This window comes from Sipha flava, unplaced genomic scaffold, assembly GCF_003268045.1.
Source record: "Sipha flava isolate LNK unplaced genomic scaffold, YSA_version1 109_pilon_pilon, whole genome shotgun sequence".
NCBI classification, from domain to species: domain Eukaryota; kingdom Metazoa; phylum Arthropoda; class Insecta; order Hemiptera; family Aphididae; genus Sipha; species Sipha flava.
Window position 1 is genome coordinate 1 of NW_020271726.1, and position 23,207 is coordinate 23,207.

The 23,207-nt window shown below is 28.5% G+C and overlaps 1 protein-coding gene across 3 annotated transcripts; it reads left to right on the plus strand.

The window, feature by feature from the left end:
• Positions 1–1,396: 1,396 nt before the first annotated feature.
• On the plus strand, positions 1,397–21,002 carry LOC112687542 (UDP-glucuronosyltransferase 2B2-like). Of its 3 annotated transcripts, XM_025560294.1 has the most exons (7): positions 1,397–2,716; positions 8,923–9,142; positions 9,192–9,411; positions 9,467–11,221; positions 15,665–15,733; positions 20,406–20,725; positions 20,818–21,002. In XM_025560294.1, the coding sequence occupies exons 1-4, from the start codon at positions 1,913–1,915 to the stop codon at positions 9,699–9,701; spliced, it is 1,479 nt and encodes a 492-aa protein (XP_025416079.1). In that variant the 5' UTR covers positions 1,397–1,912; the 3' UTR covers positions 9,702–11,221; positions 15,665–15,733; positions 20,406–20,725; positions 20,818–21,002. The 3 variants fall into 3 exon arrangements, with proteins under 3 accessions (XP_025416079.1, XP_025416071.1, XP_025416087.1); XM_025560286.1 differs by lacking the exon at positions 20,818–21,002 and having other exon boundaries at positions 20,406–20,728; XM_025560302.1 differs by lacking the exons at positions 15,665–15,733; positions 20,818–21,002 and having other exon boundaries at positions 20,406–20,728.
• The last annotated feature ends 2,205 nt before the right edge of the window (positions 21,003–23,207 follow it).

Genomic DNA, 23,207 nt, shown 5'->3' on the forward strand with positions numbered 1-23,207 from the left:
TAGTGGAAATAATCACGTAACTTTATTTGATCATGCTCGTGCTTCTGTTATCAGACGATAAATTAAATTGCTTACCTATACCTTGTTTCTGAAAAAACATTTTTTAATTGTAAAATGGTCAACTGTTTTTTTGATCATGTATTTTCTATTAAAATAGTTGAAGACCTTCATGAGTGTATTATAAAATAGCTAATAATATAGCTATAAATATATATATATATATATATATATAAAATAGCTATAATATAATAGCTTAATTATAATATAGTCAGACTAAAACTATTAATCAGGATTAAGAAAATATTTCCTTTAATTATATTTTAAAAGTTTTAAAAATCAACAAATGCGATGATGTACAAAACTATATTGATGCATTTAAGAGTTAAATGGCTATTACATTTTTTAATAGGTATTATGTTTTTGAATATTAATTCCATTTATGGAAATACTTTTTATAGGTATTTCGTATATAATTATTGATTTATAACCGAGTAAACATGTTACTAAAAGAGATATTTTAAATGATATTTATATTGCTACATTGTATAATTAACACTAATTTATATTTGTTGAATATGACAAATAGCAATGCATCAGGAAGCCGTGATGGCGGTCACCCAACTATAAAATTTAAAGAAAGCTTTGACCATGGCAATAATATCAACGTCTATACAAATCATAGATTTTAAGAGATCAAATAAGAAAACATTAAATGGGAAATAGATCATATTATGTAAGAATTTTGGTAAACATTTATCAAATTTAGAAAGAAATTGCAGGAATGTCGTAAATTCTTATTTTTTAATTTTACGTTAATTGTTGTTTTTTGTCTTCTAGTTAAATATAAATATCGATTGAAGTTTTAAATTTATTGTGGAAAAACGGTAGCATAATATATCACACAACATGGTTGGTATTAGGTATTACATTAAGATTCAATAGGACACTAATTGTACCAAAGGAACAATTAATTTTGCTGTAGAATTAATAAAGTAGTGCACTTGAGTAATTGACCGTTAACTTGAAGACTAAAACAAAATTTACATTCCCGCAGGTATTTTAAATGAGGCATGTGTTATTTAGTTACGTTATCTCATCGGTTAGTGGCCCAAAATTGACTGTCGACTACACGCAACGTCGTCGGCTTTAAACACATTAAAAATAGTTATTGACAGTAGAAGCATCATGATTTGAATATTTTCCATTACAACTTAATATGATTTTGTACTTGAGAAATAGAAAGAATGTAATATAATATAATATACAATATACAATGTAATATAATTAAATCAATTGCGTAATGCGATTAATCTATAACAAGGTTGTTTTAACTATTATATAATCTACAAACAATATACTTAATTAATACAATCTATAAAAATACATACATCACGTGATACTACACAAACATGAACGTAGAAACAAAAATAACACTTACATAGAAGTTTTTAATTACATCGTTCACAACACTCATGGAGAATGAAAAATAATTATGAAAATGAAGAAGTGTATCGTGTGTAATTAACGTGTGGATCGGGAGGTAGCGATAAACAAAAATAGACGAACCGTTGATTGTGATACAGCTGTACTCAGTGGTTAGCACTTATCAATTCTCTACAATTGATGTAAACCAGAAAAGTGAATCGTAAAATTACAATCGTAATTGTAAGTGAATCATTGTTTAACTCGAGCCAATATAAAATCGTATTTCTGTTGGGCACTAGTGCGTAGACAGATCGAACGATATGTTAATCGTGGTCGCGGTTAAAAATTACACGTTTCAATAAAAATTACATTCGCGTTGTCACATGGTTATCTCATGTACGTTTCAATCGGAAAGGTACAAGCGGTTTGTCAACGCTTTTGGTGAAAACAGCGAACGGACAATAAGATCGCGTCGCGCGTTTTGACGATGATTCGCGCGGTGACAGTGATTGTCGCGTTCGCAATTCTCGGCGCGGTACCCGTTGAAAACGTTCGCGTGTTGGCCGTGGAGACGAGAGGCGGAAAGAGTCACTGGAACTTTATGAGCGGACTGTTGCGGTCGTTGACGGACGCCGGGCACGAAGTCGTCGCGTTCACACCGTTTCCGGACGGTCCGCGGGCCAACTACACCGAGATAGACACGTCCGGACAGGTAAAGGTTCATGTGGGCGTGACGGCCGAACGGGTTTTGAAGGATTTCGCACTGATGAGCACCAACGTGGCGATCATCCGGCACAATTGCGACGGGATTCTCCGTCACCGACGATTCGAAGGGATACTGCGTGACCATGACGCCGGGACCGCGAAATTCGACGTCGTCATTGCGGACCCTTCAGCTGCCGATTGCGTGTCGCACGTGGCCCACACGCTCAACTTGCCCGTCGTGTACTCCATCTCGTCGTCAATGCTCACGTTCGCCGAACGCCGTTTCACTGGGCACGCGTCGAATCCCGCGTGCATTTCCAATTTGATTGCCCATCATTCCGTGCCCAGAACGTTTGTCCAGAGGTTGACGAACACTTTTACCACGGTGTACAGCACCGCGGCGTATGAATACGAAAATTGGCTGCAGAGGATCACCGATCCTAAACCGTACGATTCGTCTCCTTCCGTTCCACCGTCCGTTATCTTTCAGAACAGTTATTACGGAACTGAAGCTCCGAGACCAGTTCCGACCAACCTTATAGATGTCGGAGGTATTCACTTGAAACCGGCCGGAAAAATTCCAAAAGTAAGTTAGGTACCATTAAAACTCTAAATCGACACCGATCGTTTTATGTGCAACAATAAACAATTATTAATAAAATAATAAAAAAATGAAATAAAAATTAGTAAATGGTTAATACTCGCAAAGTAATATATAAATAAATTGTTTATGTAAATAATAAAATGCTTAGTCTGGAGTGTTATTATGTTTGCGATATATAATAACAACAACAAAATTATTCGGTGAGATGTGATTTATTTTTAATTTCATACGCTATAAGTTTTTTTAAAAATTAATATGAATTTATTTAGTTAATATTAAATATTAAACTGTTATTACATTATGTCAACGATATGTATAATGACGTTGTGCGGCAGCGACCACTCTTTAGCTGTTTCCCGGCCACTCGTTCTCAATTAATCGTACGTGAATCAATACTATCATTGTTTATATTATTATTATTAGATTGAAATTAATCTAATATTTTTGCATTGCCGTACACTACATATGATTATCACTTTTGCGCACCTCTGTGATTATACGACCCTGGTTGATAATTATCACATTTTTAGTATCAATAATTTCATGCCGGACATAAAACAACGTTCGCTATTAAAGAAACGTTATGTTTTGTTACAGTTTTATATTTCATTTTGAACTTCGTCTGCTACAGTAGTATCGATAATTCAGATCATCAGTATTATTAGAATTCAATAGTTCGGTCAGCTGTATTTACCACTGTTGCATTATCGTTAACTATTTTAATAGTTTATTCAATTACTATACATTTATAAACAATTTAAACCAATTTCACGGAAGAATAAATTCATTATACAAATCTGCGTCTATTTAGGTATTCTTTATACATAATATATAGTGTTGTGCTGTGGTGAGCCACTACTGTATCTGTCGTAACTTCGTAACATTTTGAATTGTTCGAAAAACATTTATTCATCAAAATTAAGATTGTTTGACATTATAGCTTTTATAAAGATTACTGATTTTTTGACATTTTCCCAATTCACTATTATCTTTGGGGCTAATGTTATTCATAACATTGATTTTAAATTAATTACATGTTGATTTTAATTGTTCTATTTTTTTAAATAGTTGTAACAAAGTAAATCAAATTCATCAAATCAACTTTCAAAATTAGTTTTATTGATAATTCCTCGTCCTCAAGTTTTGTTACGAGATTTTCAGTTTCTACCGTGAAAAACCGATCCTTTCTTTTGTTTTGAATTTTCTTGATATTTTCTTGAGTAAAATTTTGAAACCGGGACAAATCGCTGTCCCGAAACACTTTCTCGAGACACCGGAACACTCGGTTAAATACCGGTAGTGTCCCGGTAAAACCGGGACGTATGGCAACCCTATGCTAATGTAACCTTACATCAGCACCCCACTTTTTGTACAGTAGACTTATGGCTTCCAAAATAGTACCAACGATTCTTATTTCATTTGTACACATTTGTAATCCTGATATAAACATTTGTACACCTCCCCAAATGACTCAAAAATTAATTTGTAAACAATAATAAAATTTGTATTAGAAAAAATTTCAATGTTTCACGTCTTTGTGAAATATTGCATGCTTTAAACACTAAGCAAGAGTTATAAATTTTAGATTTATCAGTGTGATATTTTAACTGTAAGCTATAAAATTTTCTTGTCATATATTGTAATTGTTGAGCTATCATAGTTTTATATTAGTAAAATAAAATAAAAATCTCAACTACGATAATATCTATGAATTCTATTTTTTATATTAAAATCTTTTAGAGCTTAGTGCTTAGGGGAATTTAATTATAGTTATTCTAAAAAAAAAGCGTCTGGAAGGGATATATCCCCATATCCCCCCCCATAATTACGCCATTGTACTTGTCTATGAAATATACTCTCACCTAAATTTAATCGTACTAAAGAATTAATTATTAATTACCCGTGGGATTGGTCTTCTTGTTCTTAGTACAACAATTGATGAAGCACAACACATTTTAGAAGCGATTTTTATAATTATTCTCAGAAAATATGATGGAGAAGTTTTGCCATCTGACAGAGACCACACTGAATGTAATAAGTTTAGAAGAACACCTTGTGCTGAAAAGAAAATGTATCTGGCCAAATTAATATCATGTAACAAGAATCAATTAGACATTTTAGAACAATCAAATACAGAGCTTCAAAACCCTGAACAAGACATACATTTAGACGACAATGAGTTATATATACCTATAGCTAATTTTAAACATTGGGCCCAACAAATATCTGATAAAGCCAGAGAAAAAGTGGAAAACGTAATTGGTGTCGTAGATAATGCACAGTACTTACCAACTCTAGAGCCATGTATTGTAAAGGCTATGAAATTATTTCCATGCTGGTCGGGTATAATGCGGGAAAAGTTTGGATTCGGCTCAGAAACTACGTCTAGCAGTAGAATCGAATGTAATTTCAAACATATTAAAAATAGAATTTTTAAAAATGAAAATTTGCCTTTAAGGATCGACACGTTTTTGGAAAAACTAATATCCTACTATAGAGGCGATCACTTATTGGTTCAAGCAAAATACATAGAACGTCAAAAAAGACCTTTGTCGGAATATATACCTTTAGATAAAACTAACGTATGTAAAACATTTATTGATGAATTGGAAGAAACTAATGCTAGATTAATATTGGAAGATAAAAATTACGAAAAAGATATACACAGTGACGAAGATAAATCAAGCGAAGAAGTTGACACGAGAGAAAAGAATACACAGAGTGCAGAAGATAAACAGAATGGAACATATATACTCAGAAAAGTGAATGATTAAATCATTCAAATCGTTAAGAGAACCAAACACAGTAAAACTATTTCAAATCAAGTACATTGTGAAGCTTGTATAAAAGAGGACTACCCAACGGGACTGCATAAATGTATATGTTGTAAAAAGTCAGTTCACATGTTATTTGGATGTTCATCTTTGATCCCGGGAACTGAAGAAGGATGTGGAGAAAAACGAATATGCTTCGATTGCGATAAAAAAAAATCTATGAATGATGAAAAAGTTGCATGTGAAGGATGAAATAAAAAAGGACAAGCAACAAAAAAATTAAGATCAGCTCATTCATACATAAGTCCACAACCAGGTTTTGAATTGATTGATTTTAACATGAAAGCGTTCATTAAACCCATATTTTTTTTTAAAAATGGAAATAGTATGATGCGACCCATTTATGTACCCAATTTTGGGAAAATGATTTTGAATAACACGTGCTCTGTGGATTCTATTTTATCAATTTTAGCTTCATCAGCTGCTGACAGTTTGGAATTTAGAAATTATGTTCAAAGTGTATCAGCAACCAACTTGACTGCAACAATTATAAAAAAAATGTTCTGTGAAAGTGATAATAAAAGAATATACCATGACCGTTTACTATTATTGTTACAGTTTTTTTCAGATAAAGTAGAATGTTTAATTGGTGGTCTAAAAACAATAAATATGACGGCCACTGTGGCATCTATAGTTGACAAAATAATGGCAGACATGCCATCATTTATAACAACAAGTGAATGTACTAATAATTTTTGTTCTAATCAATGATATGATTACAACTCAATAAAGTTTTCTGTAAATAAATACAATGAAAAGTATTCAATCCAGAATGAACTGGATGATTACACTAAAGACAATGAAAAAGAATGTACATACTGTCGATCTTTGAGAATTTCAAAGTCGAGACAAACCACACACATATTAATTGAAATTAATTATGTACCTTTAGGTAAATAATATTATTTATTATATTATAACCTAAAATAAAATAAATTATGATAATTTTTTTTTTTTTTTTTGTAGGATTAGAAGCATCAACGAGTACCGGAAACATTGAACATGTACAAATGGATTTGATAAAACAAAACTTTGCACAACCAAATATGAAAAAATTAGATGATATTGAAAAGTTGTTAAAGGTAAATAATAAAATATACCATCTCAGAGGTGTAATCAATTTTTTCGGTGGAGAAAGAAGTGGTCTTCGTTCAAGTACTGGACATTACACAGCTAGCACACTAAGAAAAAATGGTCAATGGGAAACATACGATGACACGAAGCTCAAAGTCAAACCGTCAAAAACATCAGTTAAAACAGATGTAGAATTTTTAGTTTATACTTTATAATAATTTAAGTACAAAATTATTTATAAAATAAATGTATTTTCAAATCGTTGGTACCATTTTGGAGGCCATAAGTCTACATAAACATATTTAAATAAAATCATTTTTTATTGTGTAAAATTTATCTCAATAGGTAGGTCATTATATCAATATTATAGATAAGATATATTATGCGTAACTAGATTTATTTAAGGTATTACATTAAATCTGAAAATATACATATGTACTTGTGTGAGTATTGTTTTTTGAGTTACGAAGATACATTTTCAGTTAAACAATAATTTGATCAAGTACCTATCTACTTATAAAGTTCCATTGAGGCCGTTCGAAATTATTTTGCCCGGGCTGAGCTATAAAGCTAGTCCAACTCTGGCCCCACGTAACTCAATGTTTCCGACACCAAAAACATGTATGTACTCCCACCCATGACATGACGACAATAAAACCACGTCAGTCGCTGCGCATCCGTCACTCCTCAATATACCAAGTCATATTGGTCATTCATATAGGTATAAGTGTAGTAGCAGTTACAACAACTTCACTATTTGTTTTGAAATATTTTCTACGTTATAACGTATTTTTTACGAATATTTTTAAACATCTATTATGTTCATAACAAAAAATACCGTACATCATATTATAATATATAGGTATTAGGTACACAATATAACCAACGCGATGACGCAATGTATTTTATATGTGTTTCTTTACCCTGTATTCCTACACGTCAATCAGTAGTAGGGATGAAACTATGCTGGGAGAAAATAAAGCAAGCGGCACTCGCGACAATAGATATATAAACTATTTCGAGGTATGCGATTCTCTCGTGGGCGGGAGTATATTTCATAGACAAGTACAATGGCGTAATTATGGGGGGGATATGGGGATATATCCCTTCCAGACGCTTTTTTTTTTAGAATAACTATAATTAAATTCCCCTAAGCACTAAGCTCTAAAAGATTTTAAGATAAGAAATAGAATTCATAGATATTATCGTAGTTGAGATTTTTTTTTTATTTTACTAATATAAAACTATGATAGCTCAACAATTACAATATATGACAAGAAAATTGTATAGCTTACAGTTAAAATATCACACTGATAAATCTAAAATTTATGACTCTTGTTTAATGTTTAAAGCATGTAATATTTCACAAAGACGTGAAACATTGAAATTTTTTCTAATACAAATTTTATTATTGTTTACAAATTAATTTTTGTGGCATTTGGGGAGGAGTACAAATGTTTATACCAGGATAACAAATGTGTACAAATGAAATAACAATCGTTGGTACCATTTTGGAAGCCATAAGTCTACTGTACAAAAAGTGGGGTACTGATGTAACGTTACATTAGCACCACCACGGAAATTTGGTTTTTTAGGGCATTTGGGGAGATGTACAAATGTTTATATCAGGATTACAAATGTGTACAAATGAAATAACAATTGTTGGTACCATTTTGGAAGCCATAAGTCTACTGTACAAAAAGTGGGGTGCTGATGTAACGTTACATTAGCACCACCGTGGAAATTTGGTTTTTTGGGGCATTTGGGGAGGTGTACAAATATTTATATCAGGATTACAAATGTGTACAAATGAAATAACAATTGTTGGTATATATTTTTTTTAAAAATTTTGAATATGGTGGTGCTAATGTAACGGACCTATTTGTAAGTTAATATATATTTTATCAACTTAAGACATACCAGAATTGGTAATATTTTAATATATATTGTTTAGAAAAGAATAATGGTAGGAGTTTATTAAATAAACAAAATAAATAATCATCTATATTTTAATGTTTGAAAAAAAAACTTTATTTTCGATCTTCATTTTAATACCAGAAAAATATAGTATAATGCAACGAAAAAAGTCTGCTATTATCTGGTATTTATTTGAAACTTCAAACAAATCAAAATTTTATTAAAAACAAATAAGAAAAAATATTTATATTTATTTCAATTGAAAGACTATTAAAATATTAGAAAGTATTTTAATAGTATAGACCTTAAATTATTAATAATTATCTAATATTTTTTCTCACAAAACAAATTTCAATATTTTAGGATATCTTAGAATTTATTGAAGAATCTTCGCATGGAGTTATATACTTCACGTTTGGTTCAGTATTCAAAATCTCTTCATTACCACACCACATTATAAAAGCATTCAAAGAAGCACTAGCAAACGTTCCTCAAAGAGTATTGTGGAAGTACGAAGATGAAATGGAGGATCTACCAGAAAATGTGATGATAAAAAAATGGTTTCCACAGCGTGATATATTATGTATGTACACTTTTCTAATTAAAATTTAAAGTAATTTTAAACTTTTCAGTACACCCAAAAATAAAATTATTTATAAGTCATGGTGGTATATCCGGAGTCTACGAAGCACTTGACGCTGGTGTTCCAGTTCTTGGGTTTCCCTTGTTTTATGACCAGCTAAGGAATATAGATAATTTAGTCAGTGCTGAAATGGCTATATCTATGGACCTATTTTCAGTATCTAAAAAATCATTATTAAATGCTTTTTTAGAACTCATCACTGATGAAAAGTAAGTATTAGTTTAAATATATTTGTTTATTTATTTATATTAATGTATTATTTAGATACACGAAGAATGCAAAAATCGCATCTATTCGATTCAAAGACCGACCGATGTCACCACAACAATCAGTGATTTATTGGACAGAATATGTTATTCGTCACAATGGAGCACCACATTTGAGATCCCTTATTTATAATTCAACTTGGTATCAATATTTCCTATTGGATGTGGTTTTTGTTTTATTAATCCCATTTTTTTTAATTTCATACCTAATATATAAAATAATTTCTTTATAATAACCACCTGCTAACAAAGGTAAATCTTAATAAGTTATTTATTAATATCTATTGTATTTGTTTAATTAATTTTGTCCAATTAATTGCATCAAACAGATTTAGCTGTTATGTCATTTTAATAATTTTTTTATCTCAGTTTTTTTTACGTATAATATATTTTCATCGTTCAAGTGTTTGAATTCGATTCATGAAAAAAGAATAATTCAAGAAACTTAATATCAGCATTTATTTGATCGTATTAAATTCCTGTTTTTAATCAATAATTTATAATCTCAAAATAAAATTCAACATATATGATCATTACCGAAACAAATATTACGCATTTTGTACATATTTAAAGTATTATTTGAATTTATGTAAGATAATATCAATTGTTACGTATATGATCGAAGAAATCTTAAATGTTGTCTTAAAAAGCATTAACATGTAACAATTTTGGATTGCTCAGAGCTAAGACCAATCTTAATTACGACTCCTTATGATACTTGTCAGCAAGTTTTTGTTTACTTCACTTTAGCCAATGGCCTCTCTGTCATTTTAGCAGGAGTATATTTACCTCCTGCTACAAATTTGTGTATGAGTGTCATGTCGAGGCTCTTGATCGGGTCTGGAGATCATACGATTTTGATCTTAGTTTCGTATTTGGTGACTTTAATATACCCAATATTAATTGGTCCGTTTGTGATTCGGGTCTCGTCTATACAGGTGGTATAACTGATAAGGCCCGTGTTGTTGGAGATCGTTTTAGTCTCCTTCACTTCGTCCAGAAGAACCAAATTCTTAATAACACTGGGTCTCTTTTTGACTTAATTTTCACTCACAATGAATCCACCCATGTCCAGCAAGCTACAGCTATATTAGTTCCATGTGACATTTGCCACCCAGCTCTGTCCATATTCTGTCCCTTTCCTTCAGCCTTTCCTATGCTTGACACACAACATACATATTACGATTTAAAAAATGCTAACTATAAGAGGATTATTCAGAGACTAGAGCAGTGGTTCTCAACGGGACGATATCGCCCCCCAGTGGGCGGTGAAGTATCACTGGGGGCATTGAACTATTTTTGGGTGGTAGGGGGGTGGTGAACTAGTTTTGGATGGTAGAGGGGCGGTAAGCGTGTTCACATAAAAACGTTGTACATGGTGTGACCTAAAAATAATTCATATTTGATAATCCTTATAATAACTATTAGTTACTAATAGGTACTATATGTTGAGCAATGCACAACAACATATCTTTCATTGTTGATAAATTTATTATCTTTATTATTTTAGTGATTGTGCATGGACATTGTATTTTATTATATTTTATTATAGTTACCTATGTTGTATCATCACCTAACACATATATTAAATTTAATAAAAATTAATATATTGTCAGCAAACACACACCACCTTCACAAAATGCTGACAATATAGATTAGAATAGCATAAAACGCCGCCCGCAAGACGAAAGAGGGGTTCGTTCTACTACCATCGACGTGGAGAACGAAACGCTGCCCGTTTTGCGAGTGACCGGTAATTATTTTGTTTTTTGTGGTTAATAAATATTTTTTCGTTTGTTTTAAAATAAAAAGTTTTTATATTATTATTTTTTCTACCTTACGTACTCGTGTAAGTTTTGAGAGAGTTGGCAAACTAACGAAAGGGGTAAATAAAATTATATTGCATTTCAAACCTCAATCCAGTGCTAGATCATAATTCTTTGTCAGTTTGAGGGGAGAGAACAATATAGTTAGGTAGAGGTTACCTCACGCTCGAGACATCCAGTGCTAGATCTTGTTCTTTGTCAGTTGTTTCGAGTGTAAAATAACTTTAGAGCTATTAAAGGAAAGTAAACCTTTTAAAAAACCTGTTTTTCGACTATCCTATTAAGCAGTGCTAGATTGTGTTCTTTGTCACTTAAGAAGATAGTCTTCCGGGTCAATTATTAAGTTTTCCTTTACTTGCTTGTTTGACAGTTAGAGTGTCCAATAACCAATAATACCTCGTTTCGTGTTGTTATACGCCAAGCCTTTGCGTGGCGTATACGACACCTATATTAACCATACTTTTAGTAAATCGTTTGATTTGATCCGCGCATGTTGTATTAGTTTTCGTTATTATACTCGTAATATTCAATCTGTTAAAAACGTGTTTTTTAAAAAAAATTACTACAAAAATACATGGGTAAATATCTACAAAAACAATACAAGCAATATTTTTTATTTGATTTTAAAATTTTTTTTAAAAGTAATATTTTTTCTAAATAAACTAAAAAATGTATTTATTACTACAAAATAAAATTGATAAATTATTAAGTTTTTTTTTCAAATGTTTAATTAATTTAATAGTATTATAATTAAAAAAATATAAAAAATAAAACATAAATGAAAACATTAGTTATGAGATAATTATTCAAATTTTTTTTCAAATTTTCCAAATCATTAACTTATTTCCTATCTTTCAGCCCATACCATTAATTATATAATTTTCACATATGGAGGCGTTAAAGAATTGATTCCTACTCAAGGGGGCGGTAACATAAAAAAAATTGAGAAACACTGGACTAGAGAGTATTGATTGGGGTAACGCCATAGATTCAGGATCTGTAGATCATTCTGCTGATTTCTTACAGAAATCACTGCTTGTCTGTATTCGTTAATACGTTCCTTTAAGAAACTTTCGAAACTCTACTTTTCCTATATGGGTTTCAAGTAGGCTAAAGAAACTTCTTCTTAAGAAAAACCTATCGCATAAACAATATAAAATGTGTTTATGATCACCTAACAGTATAAAATGTTAGGTGATCATAATCGTTATTCAATCTTCTCTCAACTGCGCGCACAATGTAAATTTGAATCGAAGCGTCTCTATAGTCACTACTTGCATAACATTCAGGATCGTTTATGTGTAAATCCTAAATCATTTTGGGAATTCATTCGAAGTAAACGTGGTGTCTCTACAATACCAGATGAAGTTCATCTTGGTGAGTCTAAGGCCTCTAGTGATCAATTTGCTTCTTTGTTTGACTCTCACTTCTCATCTGTTTATAGTGACCCACGATTTACCTCCAATGATTTATCCGATGAGTTTACAAACAACCTATTTTCACACCTTCCTTTTAAATTATCTATATTAACTGATGAAATTAATGCAGCGCTCAATTCTCTATTAAATGCTCGTGGTTCAGGCCCAGATGGCATTTCTGTCAATCTATTATATCACTGCCGTGCCTCTCTCAGTCTACCAGTTACTTTAATTTTTAATCAGTCACTTACAGAAGGGGTTTTCCCCTCTGTGTGGAAAATAAGTTGAGTTACGCCAATTTTCAAGTCTGGGAATCCGGCTGATGTTACTAACTACAGACCCATCTCTGGCCTTTCTCTCCTAGGTAAACTGTTTGAATATATAGTACTGAAACGAATCGAGCGTTCTTTCTTAACCACCTTCACCACCAATTGACTAACATTGGTTCTTTCTAGGTCGCTCGACTGCGATTAGTCATGTAGTTTTTGTATTTTACCTTCACGCGGCGTTTGAATTAGGTAATCTAGTTGATGTGATATATACGGATTTTTCTAAAGCGTTCGACTCTATAGATCGTAATGCACTTATTTATATCCTCGACAGACTTGGTGTTAGTGAGCCACTTTTATCATGGTTTAGTTTCTATCTTAGTGAACGTCGACAATTTATCAGACTCTTCAGGAAATCATCTGATCTCTTCCGAGCATCGTCCGGAGTTCCACAAGGTAGCCATTTAGGTCCCTTATTATTTAATATTTTCATTAACACTATGTGTTCAGTTGTTTCTCCTTGTCGTCTTCTACTTTTTGCCTATGATTCTAAAATTTTTCACATGATTACCTTAAATAATGATTGCCTGACTCTCCAGAAAACTCTTGATAAGTTTACTAATTTATGTAATACGTTTAATTTATCTCTCAACATCTCTAAATGCAAAGTTATGACTTTCTATCGCTTTAATTCAGTAATATCTTATGACTATAGACTTGATGGTATAGCTATTCAACGTGTTAGCCAGGTCCATGATTTAGGCATTTTATTTGTACTCGTATCTTCCCTTAATTTCAGTCCTTACATTGATTATATAACCTGCAAAGCTTTTCGTGTTTTGAGATTTATAAGACGTCACTCAACCAACTTTAGTTCTGCCAATTGCCTTCTAGTTCTCTATAGCACATTAGTCCATTCGGTTATTGAATATGGGTCCATTGTTTAGTCACCATATACCGCAGTCGACATTAGTTGAATCGATCGTGTACAAAATAGTTTCATGCGTTTTGCCGGTTATTACCTCAACATTTCTCATCTACCACATGATTATGGGCCTGTAAGTCAAGCTCTGAGACTTATTCTCTTTTCTGTTAGGCGTGATAATTTTGGTATCACTTTTATTCAGTGTTTGATCGAAGGTAAAGTTGATGGCCCAAGGCTTCTTGGAGAACTTAGTTTTCGTATTCCTTGTAATACTATGCTTCAATGTACTTTTTATATACCCACCAATAAATCTAACTTCTCCAGGAATACCCCACTTTTAAGGATGATGCATATTGCAAATAATCATATAGACTATTAAACCATATTTAGTACGAAGGCTCACATCTTGTTTCATATAATTTACACCATATTTGTTTATTTATTTACTTACTATTTTCTTTTTCCTCTATCTCATATTAAAGTTGGTATTAGGTATGCATCGCATTTGTTGTTATATGTTTTTATCTGTTATCTATGTACTTCCTGTCTGTTAATTTTGTAAAAGCCGTTTGGCGTTGATTATAATATAATAATAATAATAATAATAATAATAATAATAATTGCTTATATAGCAGTATGATTTACTAAATAATTTAACATGATTTATTATACATTTTTTAATTTTTAATCAACGATATTTTTTTACACTATATTTTAAATAAAATACATATCAATTATTGAGCAAGTGAAAATGATGCATTTGACACATTTACGTAGATCAAAGGGTTTGAATCTATTTAATACCCTCTGAGACAGTGATACGAAAAAAATATTATAAAGAATTTTTTTTTGATTAGAATATAAAATTATTAGAAAATTATTTTATGTATGGGAATATATATGTACTACAGTTATATCAATACTTTTAAATTACTCGTATGTTTTTACTATCAGTTGTCATGTCAAAGTACGAGTATATACGAGTATATATATTATACACTAATTAATTGTTTAATAATTAACGTCGTAGATCAGTGAAAACAAGAAAATAAAAAATAATACTATTCTTATATTTTTGTTATTTTCATCAATAGAGTTAAAAAAAAAAAAAATTTCATAGTTAATTTACAATATATTAAAAATATTTAGAAAATAGAATTATATTCTTATGCATATTTTTTTTCACTATGGAGATTCGAAAAATTTACAAATTACGAAACGTGTAAATTAATTAAGTTTTTTTTTTTTTACATATTTGAGAATATTTCAAGATAAAATTATATTTTGTATTGTAAAAAATATTAAAAAATATATCCATCAATAATTTATTATGATAATAATACAATTATTGTATAGATTTTCGGTATTTTTTTGTTGTAGTGGCGCTAATAAATAAATGATATATTTAATAATAGTGATATCGAATATTGAGAAACGTAGCAAATGTTTTAAATGGTTATGATAAAGTATAAATAGTAAATAATTTTTCAACGGCTATAATATAAACAGATTTTGCCTGTGACTTCAAATGACGTCAAACGTTCTTTAAGTACATATAAAAATTTGTTTACGGACTGTCGTACAGATATGATACCAGAGCACATGGAATAAAATATTGTTGTCAATATTTTCCAAAAATTGACTGAATTAAAAATACGTCATTAATTTAATTTAATTAAATAAATAAAATATTACCAAAATTAAATTTTTTTAAACTGTATTATTTTTTATGTTATACCTATTTATCTGTGTATTTAGAATCGCGTGCCAAAATCATTATCTATGTTGAATTGCGTGTATGGTTTTCTAGCAACGGAGTCGAATTGCGTGAGTGATTATTTATTTATTTATAATTTATTATCTATAAAAAACACACACAATTATAATATACTCATTTTTTTTTTCATTTTATAGTTCGATTTAAAAAAAAATTAAATATACACTTTTTAATTGTTTCAAAAAAATATAAAAATTATAATAAATTCATTATACAATTTGATTAAAAAAAACCATTTATCATAAAAATAATCGAGTGTTAAAAAAATATAAGATTGCAAATTTAAATTGTAAACAAAAATTAAGTAAAATTAAATTATAAAAATTAAACTGGCAAGTTTTTGTAAGTCAATACAACCTCCAAACTAGAGGTCATAGTTATGAACGTTTATAAGAATACACGAGTACACGGAGTCCGGGCACGCGGGCAAAAAATATATTAATATATTAAATATATTAAAAAATATATAAAAAATATATATATTAAATATATATTAATATATATTTATATATTAAAATATATTATTAATATATATAAAATATATTAAAATATATATTATCCATGTATATTGCATATCAATTCAGAATTCATGTATACATTAAATATTAATATGCATAATAATATAATATTATGTATATTCCAATAATTATTAATTTATTATTAATTAATAATACAAATTGTCTAGCTCTTAAATACGTACCTACCTTTTATTATTTAAATATGATATGAATAATTATTAATTATGTTTAAAGATTAATAAAATGCATTCGTTAATTGTATGTATGTTTTGTATCTAAACATTTTTGACGATTTAAAAATTCTTCAATAACTTATTATTAAATTCAAATATATGAGTATTCAAGCTCACGAGTATTCAAATATATTACTATACACAGGTATTTGTATATATTGGACTTAACCCCGTCTTGGATAAAAACACGAGTGCCCATGTAGTTCAATACACGTATAATCGTGACTTCTAGTTATAACCATATATATATCTTCATACTAACGTATGATTTTATGGATATAATCATATTTTTCCACGGCTATACAAAGCCATACAATGTTTTTCTGTCTGATTATATTTACGCTTTTGATGTAAACGTCAGTTTGTACATTTTTCAAACTTTTTATAAATTTAAAAATATTTAAATACGAAGATTAGAACATATTATTAACTGTTGAAATTTCGGTCCATATTGAAGGTGGAAATTTACGGCTTTGAAAATATAATTTTTTGAAAAAAGTCCTGAAAATCCTGTAATTGCTGATTATCTGGTTTTATAGCCACGAGATCTGCAGAAAAACATTTATTAATTTTCCAGGATTTAAAAAATATAATATGAAAAAATTATTTTAAACATTTTCAAATTTATGATTTTTTTTTTTTTTAATTCATACTTAATCCAAGTGATTGGATTTTTTTCTACATAGTTTGACTCAAGTGAAAATGACAGCCTTTATGAACTACTTCAGAAAAAATCCCCGAAATTTCCAAGTATATAGGTTGTTCGAAATCAGTGTAAATTACGTGTTAAATAAAATCAAATTCAATTCATCCATTATGCCTAATAAATTGAAAACTGCATCTTTTTAAATGTATATAGTTTTGCCTGTTAGTAAAAAAATATTAATGGTGTATACTCGTAATTTCCATCTTTAGCTCCATGAATAATGAATAATTAGTAAAATGGTTTGGAAAATTTGTTGATATAATACATTTTTCTTTACAGAAATTACTTTTGACGTACTATCATATTTAAAAGCATGAGTTTGCTCTAGCGGACCCTGTATTGAAAATGCAATAATATTTTTTTTGAATCATTAATAAGCAATGAAAAATTTTATCTCAATTTATTTTAATTTCACCTAAAATTGTTTAAGCCAAATGTAGTTAATCTAAACTTGTGAGTAACTTTGGCTTCAAACTTGAACATGTATAGTAAATATTTGTTCTTCTACACGTTTTGTCTATAGTAGTCAGAGTACTTATGTCCCCTTCATGTAATTCTTAGTGTAAAATCTTACACTGCTTTTCACACAGATCATTCAAAGCTTTACGTTTTAGTTTATCACTTAAGTTTTGTCAAGTTAAAATATTTACATCATATTTTTCATGTTTATGATTTATAACATTAATAATAATTGTATTATTTTAACTTAATTCAAAAGAAGATCTACACATACGTTTTGTGTATGCTCATCTTTGAATATTTTTATTTAAAAACATATTAAAATTAAATTTATAGCCACCAATTAAATACAGTTTTTTTTTGCTTTTCTCACTGTTTATAACTCTGCCGTTTTTTTTACCGACTAGTTTTTCTGAATTCAAACTAATTAATGTGAAGATTACAAATTGTATATGGATTATTAAGGCACGAGTGATGGTTTGACATCAAACAAAAATATTTGACGATTATCAAACGTCGAACTATTTTGTATATTAGTTTCAAATAGGTACTTATCAAATTACAATCATATCTAATCGCCAGCCACTCTCTAAAGAATCCTATTTACTACAATACTGACTATACATTGAATTTACATCATAAATATTTTACTGTAGTATAAACTATAAACAAAGATGATTGGCGAAATCTAATCGTCTGTTCAAACTTTAACGCATACATTTCTAAACTATCACGAAAATTTCGTTTACACGATTCGGATGCAGACAATCAGTTTGTTTTTTAGAACTCAATTTGTATACACTAATTTTTATATCGGGTTTTTCGTATTGTGTACTGTATTAGTTTGCATATAAAAACATATTTTTTGCATATTTTATTATGATTTTTAAAGAATATTGGAAAAATATTCTTAACTTTTTAAAAAAATAACAGCATCTTATATTGACTATTTTTAGAGAATATTATTTCACTCTCTAATTACACTCTCTCAATAATATCTTCAAACGGTTCTCTTCTTTAATGTTTTTTCATTTAGATGTTTCTCCTCAGAGCGGTATTTCAGTATTACGTTTAATGAATCAAAATAAAAGCTGAAATATTATATACAATTTTTTTTTTTTTTAATTTTCTGCATCCGATAATAAAAAATAATAACTTATGAAATACTTACGACTTATTTTTCTTCACATACCTATGATAAATAAGCAAATATGTAATTCTGAAAACGAATGTTAAACAATTTATTATTTAATTATTATTGAAATTTGTTTAGTTTATGTAAAATATTACAAATGATTACTCATTAAAGTCATATACTTACATTGAAATTTATCTATGTAATTAAAAAACCATCAGCATAACAAAATATATTATTCAATTATTCGATTAATTAAAGTGACATTATGGTAGTTTTACTGTTTATTAATTTTCGATCTAGGACAAATGGACGTCAAATAAAAAAATATATATATATATATATATATATATAAATCATTAAATAAAATAAATAAGTTATTTATATTTATTATAATATGTAAATTTTAATGCAAAAAATATTCATTCAAAAAAACTTCACCATCACGATTTGAATTAATTAATGACATCGTATATATATATACTTGAGTGCAATTTGTACACGACTAACATGGTTATAGATGTGTATTGTCGTGTCTCGTGTATCACCGTGTTTCAATAAAGTGTGATAAATATTACAAAATGTAAAAACCAATAAGTTATATATATTGATATAAAAGGTACCTATTGCCAAATCCATAAATTTCGATAAGATTTGATATTATGATAAGATACCATTATTTATATTATGAACATAAAATATCAATGGTTATATAACTTATATATATATATATATATATATATATATATATATATATTTTTTTTACGTCCATTTGTCCCTATTCGATTATTTCCCTATAATAAAGTCATCGGACCGATAACATTTAAAATTTATTTTAACCCAATTGTTTTAATTTAAATATAAAATCCAATTATGTTCAATATTGTTCTATCTTACGCGTTTATATTTCAATTTGTATGAAATATCATATTGAAAAATGTTTGGGAAAAAAATCAGCATTAATATGAATACGAGTGTTATATTGAAAAAAATATATTATTTAGATTCATTTTTTTTAAAGTCCACAGTGCAATAAAAATCAAAGGTGAAAAAAAATGAAGTTTTAAACATTTATTAAAATAGTATACCAATTATAAATTCTTGTGCTTTTATATTAGGTACCTATTCAAATTTCAAATATGATATGCAATTAATCACAATATAAGCAATATACTTAAAAAGGCAGTTTTTTCCGAATATACTTTTAGGTGGTCGATAAATTATGTATGTTGTTGGTAATTATTAAACATGTGTAATAACATAAAATGTGTAAAATACAATTAAACATATTTTTGTGTATAATATATTATTGAAATTTATTTATTCACTAGAATGGAAAAAAACTTGTAAAAGACAACTTTTAAAAGTACTTAAATCAAAAAGTGTCTAATTCAGTTTTTTTTGAATTGATGACCAGAGTAAAAGGCTATTAATTGGTTTTACAATACATTTTGTGTTTTATTTGTTTGATAAATAATTTTAAAGTAATATATATGATCAAATAACGTTCCATAGTAAGTACGCAATCAAAATTTTACCGGAGAGATTGATGATAGAAGAAAAGTAAAAATGTTCTTTGTGATTTTTCGATAAAATGCGATCTGAATAAAAAATAATACAAATCGAAATAAATTATACATTTTAAGTTTTAATTAATTTTTTTTCTTTCAGATAATCCAATATAATTAATTATATTTGTAAGCATGGTAGTGGTACAAAACGTTTCCGATGCATTCGCTGAATTATTTAACCAGCAATAGTCGAAACATATAAATCACTGCTGGAAGTTGATTAGAGCAAATTCAACAAATGTCCAACACAGAGTACAGAAATCACTGATCCGTATATTTTTTTTTTCTCGACGAGAAGTCAACTTTTATACAACTTTATTCTCGTTCAAAAACGAAAAAAATAAATTTTGCAAACTAGCAATATTTATAAAAAATACTTGTAACAAGCAAATTTGTTGTAATACATGGTGTTTGGCTAGAGTACGATTTCCACACCTTTTTACTAACCTAATATTTTAAGATTGTCACTGGTATTATTTTTATTAATTTATATTTGTATCATTTCATGACAGATTGAGTTATTTTGAACGGTTGCCTTTTGATGAACACTGAAATAACTATTATACTATACAGTTAAACGTATACGTGAGTATATTCTTAATAAGCCATCGGATTAATACCATTCAGCAGAACATTGAAAGGTTCAAATTATCTATATTGATATTGTTATGACGTTTATATTAATTTATTATGATAGTTTATTAAAACCGTTCAGCTATTATAAAAATTAAACGAACATATATTTGTTTGGAAAATGTAAGTAATTTTTTTTATCATATTTAAAACAAAAATACAACATAAACATATGGGGTTTTTAAGTTTTTGTATTTTGTTCGTGAAACATAGTCATCAACATATAATGTATATTCAGATTCTAACTACTTCGACATATTTGCTAGCTTATTTTTAAAATAATATTTAATTGTATTATCGGAAAACATTGTTTTTTCATAAACAATACTCATATAACTTAATAAAAATTTAAATATTTTTAAGTTTTAATTGGAATTTTCAATTAATTTACGTTATGTCTTAAGAAAATTAAATTGATGAATATTTATGAACCAAAATTCTTTATGTCGTTTAAAATATATACTTATAAATACTTTAGTGATTGCATGTTTTAAGAATGTACATTAGAAAAAAATTTTAATTTACAAATATCGAATAATCAATATTTTATATATTTTTACATTTTTTGAAGTTAATATTTCTTATAAGTACAAATAAAAATACTCGGTTTTATCTTTAACTTTGAATTCCAAAACATAATTTTTAAAACACTTTCAAAATTATGGTTATTTTATTAGTCTTAATATCATATATACTTTTAAAATTTACTATTATTTTGAAAAAGGTATAATCTCGAAATAATAATATAGTCGTTTTCTGATCTTTAGAATTTTTAATTAAAAAACTATTAATTATTAAACATTATTGATTTACTAGCTTTAGACGATTCGGTGATCAACGACTATCTTAAAAATAATTGTTATATTGGGTACTCAAAGGAATCGTACACATTTTGAATGTATTTTCCTCGATTTTTTTTTTTTTTTTTAAATGTGCCCTATTTTAATTTATATCTAATCAATGGGCACATTATATTATACTTAATAAAATTAAATATAATGTCTTACCAGGTATAAGTTTAAAACACATTATAAGCCTTAATGTGCTTATATTCCCGTAGTATTTTCTATTACTTATGAGTTATAATCTCTTTATAAATTTCATTTATACGTCAAAATATTATTAAAGTTCATTAAAAAATACCGTAATATAATATATGATATAATAATCATTCAAAGGTAATAAAAATTAATACTACGAAAATAAGAACCCGAGCATTGTTTTTTGTATAACTTATTTGCGTTATTGACTTGTGAATAAATATTTATTTTATCGATATTTATTTTTTACATTTTTTTACCATATGTTATAACAAAACTATAATAACGGTTTTGACCTCAATTTTTAACCCTCGAGTATTTATACCGAGGTATAATGTTGAAAAAATCTATTCAGATGTTTAGCTACACCCCTTCGACGCGCACGCAATGCCGTCACACGAAACGAACTGTATAATTATTATAGTATGGTATCACGATAAATAATAAAGATTGATGGTATGTTTTTTTAGGATATTGGATTTTGTGGTTATTGTTTCTTAGTTAAAATTTTTCCAAGTGAAAAGAATACTTGTAATTTCGAGTAACACTTCTCAATTTTGTATTTGCAAAGTAGATAATTTATAATGTATATACTTTCACACACATAATACGAAAATCAATAACCTGTGATTGGGAATTGAATATCATTGAAAAAAAAAAAACAAGACTGTAATATACTTAGTTTTTGTGTGTACTATATATTATATATAATATATTATATGTATATTCAATAAAACAATATTAAATAATTTATTTTATATAATTGTAAATCTACTTTATTATAGTTAAAATGGAAATATAGTTTCATCAGTAAGATATGCTCAACTGGGATATGTCATGTTACACAATAGACTAATGAATAATTGATTAACATTCATGCGAGAAGTACACATTTCGAGTTTATATAAACAAACGCTTAACGTCCACTTTCTTACAAATTATTCAAGGGAGGCAGTATACACATGTTTTTATACGTACATAATTAGGGCCGTTGGGTGTGGGTGGTTTTTCAAGTAAAAAAAAAATACCTAAACGTAAAATTCGACGTTTGTGACATCATATTATCATAAGGCACTCCATTTAATTGATCGTAGTCACGTGAAGTTTGCCCGGGCTTGGTCTTAAAATATTATGTGTGACAACGGGCCCGAATGACGTCAAACGGATGATGGGCATTGCATTATTATACATAGTGATGACAATAATGATGATGACAATAACAGTAATGA